At 38.9% G+C, this 16,780-nt stretch overlaps 2 protein-coding genes across 2 annotated transcripts in view; both read left to right on the forward strand.

Annotated features, from left to right (window-relative positions):
* LOC137999774 (T-box protein 12-like) overlaps window positions 1-6,657 on the forward strand; it is a 16,645-nt gene extending 9,988 nt beyond the window's left edge. The window contains exons 4-7 of the mRNA XM_068845678.1: window positions 357-509; window positions 2,438-2,517; window positions 3,686-3,798; window positions 5,845-6,657. Of these exons, the coding sequence (XP_068701779.1) occupies window positions 357-509; window positions 2,438-2,517; window positions 3,686-3,798; window positions 5,845-6,032 (534 nt within the window). The 3' untranslated portion in view covers window positions 6,033-6,657. The remainder of the gene's footprint in view (window positions 1-356; window positions 510-2,437; window positions 2,518-3,685; window positions 3,799-5,844) is intronic.
* Window positions 6,658-13,161: 6,504 nt separating this feature from the next.
* LOC137998952 (galanin receptor 2b-like) lies at window positions 13,162-15,114 on the forward strand. Its single transcript, XM_068844791.1, has one exon. The coding sequence runs from the start codon at window positions 13,634-13,636 to the stop codon at window positions 14,585-14,587; it is 954 nt and encodes a 317-aa protein (XP_068700892.1). The 5' UTR covers window positions 13,162-13,633; the 3' UTR covers window positions 14,588-15,114.
* The last annotated feature ends 1,666 nt before the right edge of the window (window positions 15,115-16,780 follow it).

Here is a 16,780-nt window from a genome sequence, read left to right on the forward strand (position 1 = left end):
GTTGGTTATGATCATTTCATATCCAGCAAGCCCGAGTAGAATAATTGTTTTATTAAAAACCCCAACATCACAACTCTTTTATGTTGAATTTATTTGGCCATTTTTTCTCGGAGCCGCAAAACTGTGTATTTGCTGCTGTGTTCATTGACCATATTTGGTAGTGCAGGTATATGAGCTGATAACCTGTGTCCGGCGAGCCAATGAAAATGCTGGAAATGTGATATCCGTAGTTCAGTTTTAAATAAAGTGCATTATAAGGAGGTTCATACTTACAGGCTCCCGTTGGTGCATTGTCTTGCTTTGTAATATCAGGAAACCGGTGCTGGACTTAATTGTTTTTTCCTTGCAATTTCCAGATCATTCTTAACTCGATGCATAAATACCAACCAAGGATTCACTTAGTCAAGAATCCTACAGAAGAGAAGCCCGATTTAACAAAAACGCATGCGCAGACATTTGCCTTCCCTGAGACGACATTCATGGCGGTTACATCATACCAGAATCACCTGGTAAGTCGTGAATGATAAACATTAGAACAACGGAAGGGTTGGAAACAGGTTTCTTCAAAGTGTTTCTTTCTAACGACCAGGTGCAGTGTTTGTGTTACTTGTCCCAAGCAAAGGCCAATAGACTTTTTGCATATACGGCGGCCATTTTGATTTCTGTTCTTTCGAAAGCTCAGGGTGCCTGCCGTATCTGCAAAAAGGTCTATTAGGAAGCTTATGCACACGACGTTTTTGGTAACCGGAAGTGAACATTTCGCATGCCAGGACAGTAGTGTCTCGTAGATTTTTAAACTAATCATCCCCAATGTAGAAAATATACTTAGCAATATAAATGTGGTTGTGTGAAGATAACGTGAAAGAGAAAGCAGCTCACTTCCAGTTGCCGTCCCAGTCTCAAAAACGTCGCATGCTTAACGTGGCCGTATTATGATCAAAAAATCACTTCCTTCCTGTTCTTCAGATTTTGAAAGTTTGTTTGTTTAATACCTGGCTGGCAAAATTTTGAGCTTTGATTTTTATCCAAAGGCTGTTTACTTTGAGTGTAAGTTTTGGATTTCACGGTCCGCCATTACTCACCTTCAAAACTGGCGGACTGGACCTCCGAGGGTTGGATCTAGAAAAAGTGACGTCATTTACTCACTAGCTTGAAATTTCAGCGTGTTAACGCAGTTATAATGTACGCAAAACTCGAGTTTAAAAATGTGAAAGCCCGAAACTCCCGTGCTGCATTTTAAATTCAATCGCGTACAAACGCATTGCATTCTTTAACCAGCGAGTCTTTGACGTCATCTTCTCCTCGAGCTAGCTATCTGAAGATTTTAAAGTTAATAATGGCGGACCATTATATAGGAAAATTCTAGTTAAAATAAACAAGTGTCTTTTTGAAATTAAGGCTTAAAACTTGGGTCACTTAGTGTTTACTTGACATAGTTTTGAAATTCAAAGGAAAAATGTGATTTTTTTGATTGTAGTACCACCTTAAGATCTCCATGGTTTTGGGCGATGAAACAAACTGTTAAAAAAACCATTTGTACATATCGGTATCAATACCTCCATCACCTAATATTTGCATCACCAACCCCGCACCCTTTTTCATCCCTAAGGAGCTTCAAATCTGCCCGCACCTGCTCTGTTTTTTAAACTTTCATCAAAATTCAATTCGACAATAAAGTTGACAGTTACTTGTGAAAATCCATTGTTCGTGGTTAGTCTTACGAAGCTCGTTTCATCCCAACCATCAGGAAATCATCAGAGACCTTTCTTCTTGGCAAACTCGTTGGGCATCACGCCCAAAGTCCCGTTCGCTAACAAAATTATGACAGCAATCTCACCTTATATCGCGTAAGGATTCCAGACCGCACAAATTCACGAGTGAAAATTGACAATAAAGTTGACATTTACTTGTGAAAATACATTGTTCGTGGTTAGTCTTACGAAGTTCGTTTCATCCCGACCGAGGGATTCATCAGAGACAATTCACTTCTCAATCACTTCTCTCTACTCTCTACTTTTATCTTCAATTGTTTGACATTGGCTGTCATCATATCTCGCCCACTGACTGATATACTTACGCTAACGCGCAAGAGCTTGGGTCGAGTTTGTGCAACTGGATAGCACCATTTCAGTGGTGCCATCCAGAACCCGCACACTTGTCGTAAAGAGTAGGGCATGTAGTTCCCGGTGTTGTGGTCTGTCTTCTGTGGTGTATCATGGTTGGGAGGGTAAATGCTCCGAGATATTAGCTACACCAAGCTACTCTAAAAATCCGAGGGTAAATAAAGATATATGATATGATATGGTAAGCGGCTATTGGATTCACGGTCTGACAAGTGTCTCACGCATGCGCACAACCATGTCACTGGGCAGTGGCAGACACGGAAAGCTGTATCTGTTCCTCATTATCATACCCTGTTTTTTGTTGCGGCTTGCAGATAACTCGACTAAAGATTTACAGCAATCCGTTTGCAAAAGGTTTCAGAGATTCCATAAGGTTTTTGGGTAATACGGAAAGGTAGGTATTAAATTCGTTATTGAAATTCACTGAACTATGTAGAATTATACGTTCAAAAAATAGTTCCACGAATCAAACGAATGTTTTGACGTGTAATGCGGATTTGTTTATGATTAGCTTTGCTGTATTTGTACGAATCCTCACACGTCGCCATACTGAGCTCCAAAACACCTAATAAGTGATTTATGATCCAACCTGTCCTGAAAACAGAGGATTTATGGAAAAAAGACTCCTCTTTTATCACCCCTTTTATCGGAAGTGTCACATTTTTGCGTTAGGCAAGCGGTGGAAAAATGTGATTGGTTCTGCCACTGTATGAATCACCAACACTGAGTACAAATGACTAAATGTACAGTAGAAAATGTGGGAAATGTCGAGAAATGCATCAAGCTGATTAATAAATCAGTTATGAAAGGCACAGGAATATATGGCAACCAAATGGAACACAGAAAAATCCGAGTGCGATATGGGGCTCGTATATTCCTGTGTCTTTCATAGTTTATGATGATGATGATGATGATGATGATGATAATAAGAAGAATAATAATATTACTGTTGTTTATATAGCACTATTTCCTGTAGCTCAATAGCACTGTACAATAATTGCAATCAAAGTTACAGCAAGTTGAAATTTTACAATTATAATATTCGAATCGAGAAAAAACTATAGCACAATAATAGCAATAAAAAGTTTCGATTAAATCTATGTCATATGCTTAACTAAACCAATTATAAAATTGATTATTGTCTTTGTATGGGTCTTAAGATTAGCGAGCTGCTCTGTCTGATATTGTCAGAAAGAGAGTTCCATAGACTGGGTGCTACAAAAGAGAAGCACCTATGGCCAGAGCTTGATGTCTTTAAATGTACAAGATCCCGGAATGTTTGTCCTCGTGTCACAAAACAACAGAATTGGATAATAATGACCACTGATTCCTTTGGTCAATCACAAGGGAAGTGGGGAATCAAATTAGGCAACATAGTGACAAGCAAATACTTGCGGCCTGTCCTAAGCGCTGGAAAAAACTGCAAGCAAGTCACAATTCTCAAGTTAGCTGTGATACGTTTGGAAATTACTGTACAAAACCAAGGCGAGCGCAAAAGTACCGCAGCTCTAAAATCATCTGCTCAGTTTTACACGATCATTCGTGTTTCTTTTCCGTTGCAGGGAGAGTTTCCTGATGTCAAACGGATTTCAGGCATTCGAGAATCAGGATAGCGCATACCTGATGTCATCATCCATGTTGGCTCATGGCAGCTCGAGGGACTTGTTTAGCGATGGTAGGTAATTTGATTTATTGATTCCACAACAGCGATAACACTAAGCGATAACAGCTCAACAAGGGGATGCTCCAATGATAGTGCGCCTTGGCGCAACTACAATGCATTGTAGATGCAGACTCTGGCGTAGGAGAAAAACTGAAGAATTGAGATCACACATGATTGCAGTGGTTGATGGCATGCAATGCCCAAAGTGTACAGCACGGGGTATTTCCAGATAGTCACTCAAACAGAGGGGAACAGTGTCTTCTGTTGGACAAGCAGTGCACTGTGCGCCACGGGGTCGGGGTGGTATTCACACATTGGGCATGTGACGGTCGGAGATGCACATCATCTTAGATCTAAAGAAGGGCTTAAGTTCGAAACGTCCACTCTCGAATTTCTTTACGCTGGTTAATTTACTTTAGATGTAGAACTTAACAAAAAGAAAAGAGATACTAAGTTAATTACACGACGTTCCGAGGACATCTTGTCCTCATTATCAAGTGAAATGAAAAATTCAGCGTTGAAATTTAAAGGAGCGAATATACAATATGTTAATTTACATGAACAGCTTCGCCCTTAGGGAGTCACTTTGAATGTTTAAAGGTGGTTTTTCCTTTTGTATGAACAACATTTCATACAAAAGGCATTCAAATTTGCTCTTGCATTTTCTTAAGACTATGATGTTCTTAGTCAGATCCCTTGGGATAGTTCCACGTTTTGACATGTAAGGTTTACAAATGGCATCAAGAGAAATTTTCTCTTGGGTGAATATAACATTTTGTAGGAGCGGCTGCTAAGCTAAGCAAGCCCTTTTCGTGCCTTTTTATCGTGTTTTAGCACGTTGTTTTGCACTTTCTTGATATTCACCGCTGAAAATTATACTAAAATAATTATTCGCCACAGGCTCAGTGAAAATTGGGGACTATTTACCGCGACTGCGTCTCCGTAAATATTCATCATTGTTATATGCCTAGACTTTCACTCAACAAAACGAGCACTTTGATTGGTTGATTCTTGCATGGTCACGTGTCCCTGATCAAATTCAAATGTATCCCGACCGGGATACAATTCCCCAGTTGTTACCCGCTCCGGATGTTTTGCTGCGATTGTTGAAGGAAAATTCTAAATATACAAAAAGCATTTAATGTCTGGTCCCTCGGCAAACTTTGTCTCGACTTCGTCTCGGGAAGCATCAGGACTCTCGGGAAAACAAGAGTAACTGTTTCCCTCGGGACGATACATTAAGTGTATAATATTCGCATCACCTTCGGCGAATAATTGCTAAATATGAACTTAGTTCATAAATCCATTTGTGTTTCACTTCCCAACCAACACGACAATTTCCTTAGAAACTAAACCCTTTTAGTATATACTTGTACTAAAACAGTGGATTATGTTGAGGACGCGCTCCGAATGGCTACTCAGACTTCGAACATCCTTGGCTATTCACCTCTGAGCAATTCGCGCGGGGTTTGCGTCCGAAAATATTATCATCGTTGCAAGAATAAATGAGTTAAAATTATCTTTTTGTGCTTTATTATCTCACTGTATTAGTACAAACTAAAACAACTATTCACCTCAGTGTCGGTGGCTAGTGGTGGATATATGATCAACCTTAGTTTCACGTGATCTAATAGACCCCTCTCCAAAATGGCGGCAACGGATTTGAATGAGTTAAAATTGAACTGAATAAAAAACTGATACCAGAAATAGAAAGCGCAGATTTACTTTAGTAACCCTGCAAAGGTTCAGCGTATTAGGTGTTATATCAGCTGGGAAAATATAAGTTGAAATTTGACAAATTTTGACGTTTTTATGACTGGGGGAATACGTCAGTAGTAGTAGTGGTAGTAGTAGTAGTAGCAGTAGCAGTAGCAGTAGCAGTAGCAGTAGCAGTAGCAGTAGCAGTAGCAGTAGCAGTAGCGGTAGCGGTAGTGGAAGTGGTAGTAGTAGTAGTTGACTGTTATGAAATAAGTGGAAGCAAATCAAATATTACACATTTCCTCTCCTAGTCTCTTTTAATACCAAATTTCTAGGCTTGTTTTGATTTCCTTACCACAGAGTTTTATTATCTTCCGAATCTCTGCCAGTGGGGAGCCTGTGGAGATTCCTGCTGTCGAGGAAACAATCTCACCATTCCTAACCACCGCTTCCCCCACGCACTTCAGAGCTCAGGATCAAACAGCATCTACGGCGGAGAGCATGCATGCTGGCGCTATCCAATGTCACATTCCGATGACAACTACTAAAGCTCGCAGAAAGGTGTTTAAATTGTACTTAAAAACGGAACAGATTAATGTGTATCGCAACAATTATTTGTTTCTCCACAGAAGGGGAACTTTGAAGCTATTTATTGATGTAACATTACTTCTTAAGATTTTAATAAATGTGAAAAGCGTTAAATAATTAACACTGGAAATAACAACAGCCTTTTAGAAGTTGATGAATATACTTGTTTTGAAAATATCGTGGCCCTATGACAATTTTATTTTAAATTCAAGATTGAATTAGATAAGATTGTTGTTATGGCAAGGATGGGCTCCACAGCATAGTCACAAATGAGGCTATTTTTAGAAAACCCGTTCCCGCGAAAATCAGTTGTCATGTCCCTGAAAAAAATCATCACAGAAGCAGTCACGCGTGACATGGCTTCTTCTGATTGGTTAAAAATTGGCGGCCCTTTGTTTGTTTCGCACGCAAAGTGTATCCATAAATAAGTCCATTTGTGAATGTGCTAGGGGCAAGCCCACAAAGTGATAGATCAACACACTCTAATCTAATTCACTCTTGTTAATTGTAGTTGGATATAAAATCACGTGACTTACAAGTTTAGAGGTTAAAGATCCAAAAATAATAAAATTTTGTTGACACCAATGAGGTTTTTTGTCATTGGAAATAATCTGCTAATGCATAGAACATAAACTTTCAATGCATACTAATGAGGGCATCGCATGACTTAGAAAAGTTTGCCTTCAAAATCGCCCATTCTTGAAAAAAATTGTTTGACTGAGATCCCAGAAAATCCTCATTTTAGTCACTTTGAAAAACACTTGCCATATATTAGATGTAAGCCTTGTTTCTAACCGTTTTTCTTTCCAGAAAAGATTCCATTGCTTTTTTATTGTGCCATGCAAAGTAACGTATAAAAAAAAACTGGAATTCTAAAATTATATACTCGGAAAAGGGTTGATTCAAAGCTTCAGTGGAGGTAGAGGCTTTCCTTGATAATCTCCTGCCCCCTGATGAAGACAGTTGACGGGAGGGTGGAAACTTGGGTCTTTGAAATGTCATTTCAGCTACATTCGTAATCCTCTAAACCATATACTAGCATCAAACTACGTCTAGTTGTCCAGTTCTTCACAATTTCCCTCCAAAATTGGAAATTTTTGAAAAATTTTTGTTGGTCCTGAGCAAAATGTCGGAAAATCCACTTTCAAGCCCGCTTCAAGGCCCTTTTTGACGGAGCAACTTGATGCAAATTTTGTCGCGCTCAAGTTGTAATTTAAAAATCGCACGTGTATTAAAACTGGGTGCGATTTCAATGTGATGTTTCAATGATTTGGTGTCGCGAGGGTTTCGAACTTGCTCGAAACTTAATGCAAATCTGCTGCAATCTTTGAATGTTGAATCACGAGAGACCCCGCAGGAGATTATTTCAGGCAGTGTCATGTCGGAAAGAAAGCGATAAAAAAACCGTTCGCGGCGTTACAATGAAGCGGCACTGACTGAATTGTGCCCAAGTTATCCATGTTTCTTTAACAACAGTTGTGCACATTATAAACGGCACGACAACAGAGCGGCGGCATTTCAGGCGTCTAAAGCAAAGATGAAAGAACAATTCAACGACTCATTTACCAATATTTATGTTTCAATTATCTCTTTCTTAATTAAACTGTCTCTAGACTTTAGCTCACTTTAAAGTGAGTCAACGCAAGAAATAGCCGACTTGAGCTGCCGCTTTGAAAACAGAGTATGCGCCTGCGCTGTAGCGAAACTGCTGTTCAAAGTTACTGTGTTTCCGTGAGTTAAACCAAATTTCAGCCTCCAATCGCTGTAAAAATCGCAATGAAATCGCACCCGGTTTACACTTGAGTGTGACAAAAATCGCATGAGTAAACGGACTCTTACACTAGCTCAAAAATCTGACACGGCACTGCAAAATCTCGACACAGTACCGTACCGTATGTTTTTTGGGCACGGTTCGGTAAATTCTTTATATGTAAACAGATCAAACGGAAGTCATGTTACGCACCTGTGCCAGAAATTATAGGAGTTCCGAGCACATCTCTCAGGTGTATTTCGGGTGATATAAAACGCTTTTTAACTTCTAAAGGAAAACATTTCAAGTCACGGTCATGCAACTTTGCAATTGTTTTGTTTTCTCTGGTGTTAATCAATTCTTCAAAATGAACAGGTCATGAAAAGCTTCCGGGAATCTTGAGAAACAAGCCCCTTGGCTTTTTCTTATCGTTTTTTTCTTTTCATAGAGGATCTCAAAGATTTAACATTGTGCCAAAAACGTTTTCTTATAGGCGAGTTTATTGTTCACAAATTTACCTCATTAGCACTATCTTTTGCAATGTAATCGATAAGCCAAGAAAATAATACTGAATATTGACAGTGCAATATTTATTGCATAATTACATACATTATTGCATAACAAACTGAATTGCATAATTACATACATTATTGCATAACAAACTGAATTGCATAATTACTTATTTCTGATAATTTGAGCAAGATCTACCAAATAAACTTTGAGAAATGTTGCTTTAAAAAATTAAAACGTTTTACAAGTAATTTATGGGCTAAATACCACTCTGGCCTCCAGATCATTTGTGACGGCTAAAATCTCACTAATTATTGAGACCAAAAGGCTAAAATTGTCGGGTAACAATGACTTCAACAGAATACTTCCCATACGAAGCACAAAACGACGGCGAGGGCTTCGTAACTTGTCAGAGAAAGCGCACCTCATTCAAAAAGTCGGCCGGCTGCGTGGATAAATGCATAGATAGACATAGCCGTTTATTTATACGCGCTTAAGGTAAAAGGAATCTTATAAGTGCCACCTTAAGCAGGGCTGTCATTAGGGGCCATAACCCGTAACACCTGTTACGGCTGAGCCCAGTCAATGTTACGGGTGATGGTTGCTGCAGAATGAATATTCATGGCGCAAAACAAATTGAAATTTATTTATAAACATTTAACTTCTAAAGAAAATATAATTACTGCCTTGTGTTGTCTGTGTTCCTGATTCTAAGACGTGCTTTTAATAAAAATCCAAACATTTTCTGTAAGAAACCTTTGGAGAACACCCCCGATCGATCGTTGTAGGATTCCTACGCCATTTTCAGTAACAAAATCATTACTTGATATAAATGGGATTCCACTGACCATTTTTCAAGGTTCTGTGATGCATGACCATTTCAACATGGTTAGTAAATATCTTTCTTTATTCATTGTGAAGTTTATCTTTTGCCCTGTTTTATTTTCATCACTTTTTGATTGATTGCACCTCAGAGGGCTGGAAAATGCATTTCCGAGGGTCTAATTTGAAGAATTTTCTGGTGGAACATGTCCCTAGACCCCCCCTAGGGAATCAGGCCCTTCGGGCCTTCCTTTACATGGCCTTTGGCATGTTACGTGTGCTACACCTGCTTCAAAACTTAATGACAACCCTGCCTTAAAGTGCATGTGACACAATTTTTTTTTATTTGCTTGTTCGAAAGAGCTTTCAAAATGATGGAGAACGGCGTTTACTTTTTTGTGATTGCTCTCTTGGTTGCCGAGTTAGTCAAGATTTTGATTTATGCAAATTAGACGACTTGTGACGTCACATAGTGGAAACAAAATGATGTAAAATCACAAAAAATGGAACATCTCTGAAGACTTTTTCTATATAGAACTGAAACTTTTTACAGTTGTTATACTCATTGCAAAGTTCCCCTTGTGACGTTTCCATGGCAACACAATGGGCTCCAGGCCCTCTCCATCCAAAGAGTAAAATCGGAGTTTCCCTCTCCAATAAGGGCTATTGGCTCTTGATGTTCATGCATTGGGTGTGAGCGAATATGGACATTACACAGCACAAGCACAAGGAAGTCTGTTAGACTCTGAAGTAACAGTTGTAACCCAAAAACAGCAAAGCAAAAGAAGGTTTTGTTTCCATCGTGGAAATGTCATTGGCTTTCACGTAATATATCAAAAACTAGCGCCAGTGTTTCATCAGGGGTTCAAAACACCGATAAAAAGATGAAAGCACGACGCCTATCTCATTGTTTCGAGGTCCTTGGAAGCCCTAACGAAACACGAAGGACAGGTTTTTGGTATAGCCTTCTAGAACGAGTGGCTGACTATTGTTTCGTAAAGACAGCAAAGAAAAATCACAAAATATTTGGATATCGTATCCAAATCTTTTAAAGATTTTCATATACTTTGTGAACATCCACGTGATGTGGTATACACCTGTGATTGGTGAATTTGGCTGACCTGATGAATCAGTAATGAGCTTAAAAGAAAATTTACTTTCTTAGGGTTAGTTAGAAATCGCGCAAAAACGCAGTTCCCGATGCAATAAAGAAACACCCGACGTGAAAAGACTATCGTTGCCTAAAGCTCAGTGATGGGATGTTTCCTTATGGAAATTACCGTGACCTGCTCGGGTGTGTTAGCTTCAGTTCTTTCCAATTTTACAAGAGGAAACGCATTTGCTTGCTCTAACCCAGTTCCAGAGATAAATGGCCGTATCTTTGCCTGTTTACAGCAACTGCTATGCCCAGTTAGCAGTGCCACAACATCCCTTCGATATCCTGGGCAGCGAAAGAAGTAAATCAAAGGATTTGCTGCCGAGCCAACCAGGCAAAGTAACATAGACGTCAACCCAAAGTTCAAATGAGCTCTTGAGCCAAACGGGGTTGTTAAAAGCCTTGCAAAAGTTGGAGACCAAGTCATAATAAAAATCAAAGTAGTCAGAATAAAGAGCCTGGTCAGTTTCCGTCGTGACTTGACAATACCAGCATTTGTGGACCTGTTGGCGTCGACAGTAAACCATACATGATGAACGACGCGTGCGTAACAGAAGATTATGGCAATGCTTGGGAAAATAAGGCCAAATAAAAAGAGGCCAACGGAATAAATTGTCCTGAGGGTTTCAAACTCATCCGGTGCGACTGGTGTTGTATTTGATGTTGTGTTGCTCCAGCGTTGATCGAAGTTACGTGTATGAGGCCCTATGAAATATCCAGGTATGCTCAGAACAACAGCGAAAATGTAGATTGTGATAACAACTTTATTGACTAGCGATTTCGTCGCTTTTCTCATGTGAACGAACGGCTTCAAAATTGCGAAGTACCTTTCCACAGCTAAGGAAACGTAAATGTAAACTGAAGCCAGAGCATTCATGAAGATATTTAAAAGTGGAAAAGACAATTGGTTGCAGAGGATTAGGAAATTGGCGAAGACTAGGGCAGAAAACCATAAATCGGCATGAGCTAACGCTAGTATAAGGCACATGTTTGGACTCCCACATGACTGTCGTTTTTTGACTTGAAGAACCAATATGACGAGTACGTTCCCAATGACATTTGAGATGTAGATTAAAATGGCCAAGTACAGTAAAAGGGATAAAAATGCCTCACTCGGCATTTCAAAAACCAGGTTGTTGTATACAAATACTGCCAGGTAGCGATGAGAGTTTGTAACGACAACCGATCTTGAAAATTAATTAAGCTTTTTCGTAACGATCTCTTTAAAATCCCAAAAAGTTCTAATTACTTTTATTAACAACAAACTGCTTTATGCACTTCAAGAGATTTGATTGGCATAGTTGTATATTCGGCTTTGTGTTGCCATATAAGGTTACCGTGACCATATAAGGCCGATACATGCTTGGTGAAAATTGTTCAAGCCAAATAAACTCGCCTAAATGTACTCGCAGCTGAGTTTACAATGCAGAAAGATCTGAAAATGACGACTAGTTTTAGAAACATCAATAACAATAATAACAAGTTCTGCCGGCACCTCTGCTATCCTCGGTGCATTCGAATAAGCGATGAAATTTGGAATGAAGATAAATTAAAATATAGCAAAGCTCACAGGGGTCACTTTTTGACTCGAGCAGGCAAGTTTATTGCTGACTGTTCAGGAACATGACTAATTATTAGCTTTAAATATCAGGGAGGATGCTGGTGATCAGTTTTACTGATGCAGCCGCGGTGTTTTTAGCATGTCAATGTTTCTCGCATTTTACGTGCGAAGAACGTTCCATTAACGGGCCACGTAACTCTGACAGAAATGGTTCATTTGATGTCGAACCTTTTATGTTACCAACTGCACGATAGAGATCGAAACAGTGCTTCTTCATAAATACAGGGCGACATGAGAGTTTTTTTCTGTTGCATCAAGTAGTTTCAGAATAACTTTTGCCTCAATAAACATCTATTTTTCGAATCAAAATTACGCAGAAGGATGGCTTAATAGAGGTGGAACGAGGAAACTAAACATTAAAAAAGCGTCAGTATTTTAAATTTAATAGTCTCACAGTACAATTCTTGCTCATTTTCCTGAAAATAATGCCTGAAAATAATGCAAAGGCACTGGTAACCATTCTTGTAGTATCATCAAAACTATTTCATCACTTGCACTGGTTGAAAGATTACCTAAATAGGTCTGAAATCGAATCGACAACTACCATAGAATATTTATGTGATCTATCGCCTTAATTTTTCGGCCTGCTTTTAAAATCAGTTAGAATGTCAGAAAAACGTGCATTATATGAGTAATAAATTTCGTGCATTTTTTGTAGCAGTTAAAAATATGTGATTTCAAGAATTTCAGTTACACTCTTTCTTTTATAAAAACATTTCTTATAAGAACGTTCAACAAGCTAAGATTAAGCATTATTTTCAGAACATCATGGCTAAGAAGAGAGGATGAAAGTTGGTTCAGAATGTCGTTTACTTTGATCATTGGTGTTTGTTTTGTTGTTGATGTTTTTGTGAGTAGTGCAAATAAAGGTAAAAGAAATGTAAAACTGGAGTCTAACAGGACAATTAATTTAACTCAAACACTTAGGGACGTAATTTTAACTTAACAACGTGGTTTTCTTACTGCATAATCTGACACTTTAAGAGCAACTCAGTTTGAAGTTGAATCAAATACGTTTTCTTTTTAACGCAAAAATGTGGTTTCTCGTATTGCATGATACGCTGAAGAACTATTCAGTTTGTAGTCGAACTTTAAGAACGTGTTAAAGAACCTTTTCAGGCCTAAATCGTAATAAAATTAGGAACGTTAAGCCTCGGCCGGAAAAAAAGGACGTTTGTTAAAAGTGTAATTAAGGTGCTGAGAGGTTATTTAGAGAGATGCAAATGACTTTTGCCATCAACCCATACCGCTGAGTCAATTCATTTGCATTCTTTTTCTCCAAGAAAGCTCAATATTGATAATTTTCTGTCATTTTGGATTGTAAATAACAAAAACAGGTGCAAGTCGACAAATAAGAGAGTCCGTTACGGTTGGCTACCGTCGCTATATCAGCTCACTTATTTCACAATAATCAAGATATAGAAAACAACGTCAGTAAAGATCCGACAAGTTTGTAAACAGAATGAAAAGTCGTTTTGTTTTGTGTACAAAGAGTGTATAGCATAACGACCTTTTCTACCGATGGGCTCCTTGCATTGTCACGGCTTATCTTTAAATTCATTCAATTAAATTCAGTTTACATAGCGAATGGTAGGTCACTCATTTGTGAGTATATTTGTTTTGCCTGGGCGGAGGAACTCTATTATCCCAAAAAATCCACTTAATTTTTAAACCGTTACCAAAGCCTTGTTCTTTTTTAAAAATGGAAACCTTTATTACAGTTACGCTCACGCTTTTCCCGTCGGTTCTTCTTATTCTGAATCTTTTGGGGAATATAATCGTTATTGCGGTTATTTGCAAGAACAAGAGCCTTCAAAATGCTAATACTTTGCTGCTATCCAACCTTGCTCTGGCAGATGTCGTTTTCACAGTTCAAGGTTACGTAGAGATCATGATTGTATTGTACAACGACGAAGATTACGTACCCTCCCTGTTTATTGTGCGAGCACTGGTGTCGATTTTCACCTTGGCTGCTCTGTCGATAGAGAGGTATTTTGCGATACTAAAACCATTTGTGTACTTGGCCAAAGCAGCCAAGTCTTTGCTTTGTAAAGTAATTCTAGCAACATGGGTCCTGGCTGGAGTTCTGGGTGTTCCGGGAATTTACATCGAAGTATTCAACATTGGCAATCACGAGGAAACTGGAAACGCAACGATGACCATTTCAACTTGGAGGGAAAATTTCAATGTAATTTATTCATTCGTTTTGCTCGTATCCGGCTTCATTGTACCGAGTGCTGTTATAATTTTCTGCTATGCACGTGTTATTTGTCATCTTTGGTTCGACACGGAAGCAAGTGAGGCCACTCAAATTGTCCTTTTCAAGTCGCGTCGTAAATTGACAAAACTGTTCATAATAGTAACTGCAATTTTTCTAGTAACTTGGTGTCCAAATTTCACCATGCGCGTTGTAAATCAGTTTGTATCAGACTCTGATCATAAGCGGAGATTGAAATTGTCTTCCATCGTTCTTGCCATGGCCGGCTCGACAGCGAATCCAGTGCTTTACTCATTTCGCAGCCCGAACTTCCGTCGGGAAGTTACCAAGCTTTTCAAGTGTTGCACTTGCTGTAAACGAAGGAGACCGAACTTTCCCAAAATTAACGCCACAAACAGCTATACACTTACGCAGCTGAAGAAGAAAGGAGAACAATAAACTGTCGCGCAGCAAGCAGGAGAGTCTTGTCCATCATGTTTCGGTGAATAGAGGTGCACCCGCGTCCAAGTTGGGGAGCCCAATCGAGTGGAAAAGATCTCGTCTGCTTTTGCTTTTTTTTCCTCAGATATATGTAGAGGACAGTTTCTCTTTCTGTTTTGGTCATTTTCTCAAATTAGATCATTAAGCGATGAGATATAAAGCAGCATGTAGGACAGATTATTTGAAATGCTGATATTAGAGATTCGTTTTGTAAAATAGACCGTACAGAAAAGGTTTTTGCCTTTTCTCTGTATTGGAAATGCAGTTCTTTGTAATTTCACTACCAATACGTTTTTTTGTTGTTGTAGTTTTCTTGCAATGTGTGAAACATTTATAGAAAAACCAGGATTTCAAAATCAGAGAGTTTCATGCAGTTTACACATTTTGCAATGTTGTGAGAAATCGACAAATTCAATTAACGCAGCTTGCAAACTAGACCCAAAGAGTAAATGTCCTGGCAGCTTTTCCTTTATGAAATAAATATAATCTACTTACCAAGCCTTCAACCAGTTCATCTAGTGATCAATATTTTAGGAAACGAAACCACTTCCCACGCACAGAATCTAGTTGAGGGCTTTTCAAGTCAACCTGATCGAAGAAGAGAGTGGCTTAAGATGTTCAGCTGTATTTTCACCTCTTATAATCAAGCCAGAAGAAAACGTAAAGCACAATACTTTAAAGTGGTCTGTTAAGAATTCTAGAAAAAAACTTCAAACTTCAATTGTTGCAGTCTCAGCTCAAAACAGTATGAGTGAAATATGTCAAAAACGCTATTGAAGCAATGTTATGTTTAATATAAAGTCTTTTGTAATTTTAAAAGATGTTTTAATTCTTGGCGCGATTGTCGTTGTTGAAGTTCCGTCTTAGTAATCATGCTATACGCCAAAATTACTGATTGCATTTGAAAGAGAATTGAAAAAAAAATTTCTGAGCCTTGTCCTGTCACCGTAAGATAATGGTGGAAGTTAATTGGACTTCCGTCGCAAAAGAATATGATGAAATAAATCGTTTCGAAAAGGTGATCACAGGCGAGATCCAATTTTCAGAAGTAGTTTAAAGGGGGCAGTGTCAAGCTATTTCAGTAAAACTTCCAAAACGCTTAAGACGTTTTTGCATCAATGAAACCAAATAATAATGCTGTGGTTTTGTTACCAATAACGATTGAAGTGCACTGAAGCTATTCTTCGCTGCTTACAGCCAAGGATGGAGAGGATGGAAATGGATTGAAACTTTGGAGACGGTGTCTTCAGATATTCGGCAAAAATTAAATAGGAATAGCATTTTGTGTCATAAATATATTTCATATCTTGTCCGCAGTAAGTTGTCAGGAATGTCATACCTGCGAGCTTAAAATGACCAAGTACTTTGCAACGGAGCAAACTACCTCCTCCGACTGCCTGATTCAAATGCCCAAGTTTTATCAGTGTTTCGGTAACGATCATTGTCATGCTAAATTTGCTGTTTTTAACTCAGAACTGGGTAAAAACCTAATTTAGTATTTAAGCCCCCGGGGGCTCCCATATGAAACAGACGGGGATGCTCGTCGTCTCTCTTAGGGGTGTAAATTTTGGATTTTGGTCTCGCTTAGGGTGTTCCGGGCAAAGCGCCAAAATTTTAAGCCGCCAAGGTCTCGTTTAGGGTTCCGCAAAGAAACACAGAATTACGCGAAGAGAAACAGAAGTCAAATTTTCGTTTTAACTTGTTTTTAGGGGTCAAAATTGCGTTAAGCCATGCCTAGATTAGTCTCCTTTAGGGGTTACAAAAAGCTTGAGCCACGCCCAGATGGTCTCCTTTAGGGGTTAAATTCAAAATTTCCGACGAGCATCCCCGTCTGTTCCATATGGGAGTACCCCCCCCCCCCCCCCCGGGGGGCTTAAATACTAAATTGGGTTTTTACCCAGTTCTGAGTTAAAAACAGCAGATTTAGCATGACAATGATCGTTTCCGAAACACTGATAAAACTTGGGCATTTGAATCATGCAGTCGGAGGTATTTTGCTCCGTTACAAAGTACTTGGTCATTTTAATCTAAATCTGCGATATTGCTGGGAGCTTGCAACTGACCGTCATATTTGACCTTCAAGTCACAAAAGGCAAGCCATGCGAAAGTCCAAACACATTTCTTATACGGACGCTTGCTAACGCAGATTTA

The sequence above is a fragment of the Montipora foliosa genome, chromosome 4, assembly GCF_036669935.1.
Source record: "Montipora foliosa isolate CH-2021 chromosome 4, ASM3666993v2, whole genome shotgun sequence".
NCBI lineage: Eukaryota > Metazoa > Cnidaria > Anthozoa > Scleractinia > Acroporidae > Montipora > Montipora foliosa.

Coding starts and splice junctions, on each gene's coding strand:
- LOC137998952 (XM_068844791.1), top strand. CDS start 13,634: ATGGAAACCTTTATTACAGTTACGCTCACGCTTTTCCCGTCGGTTCTT.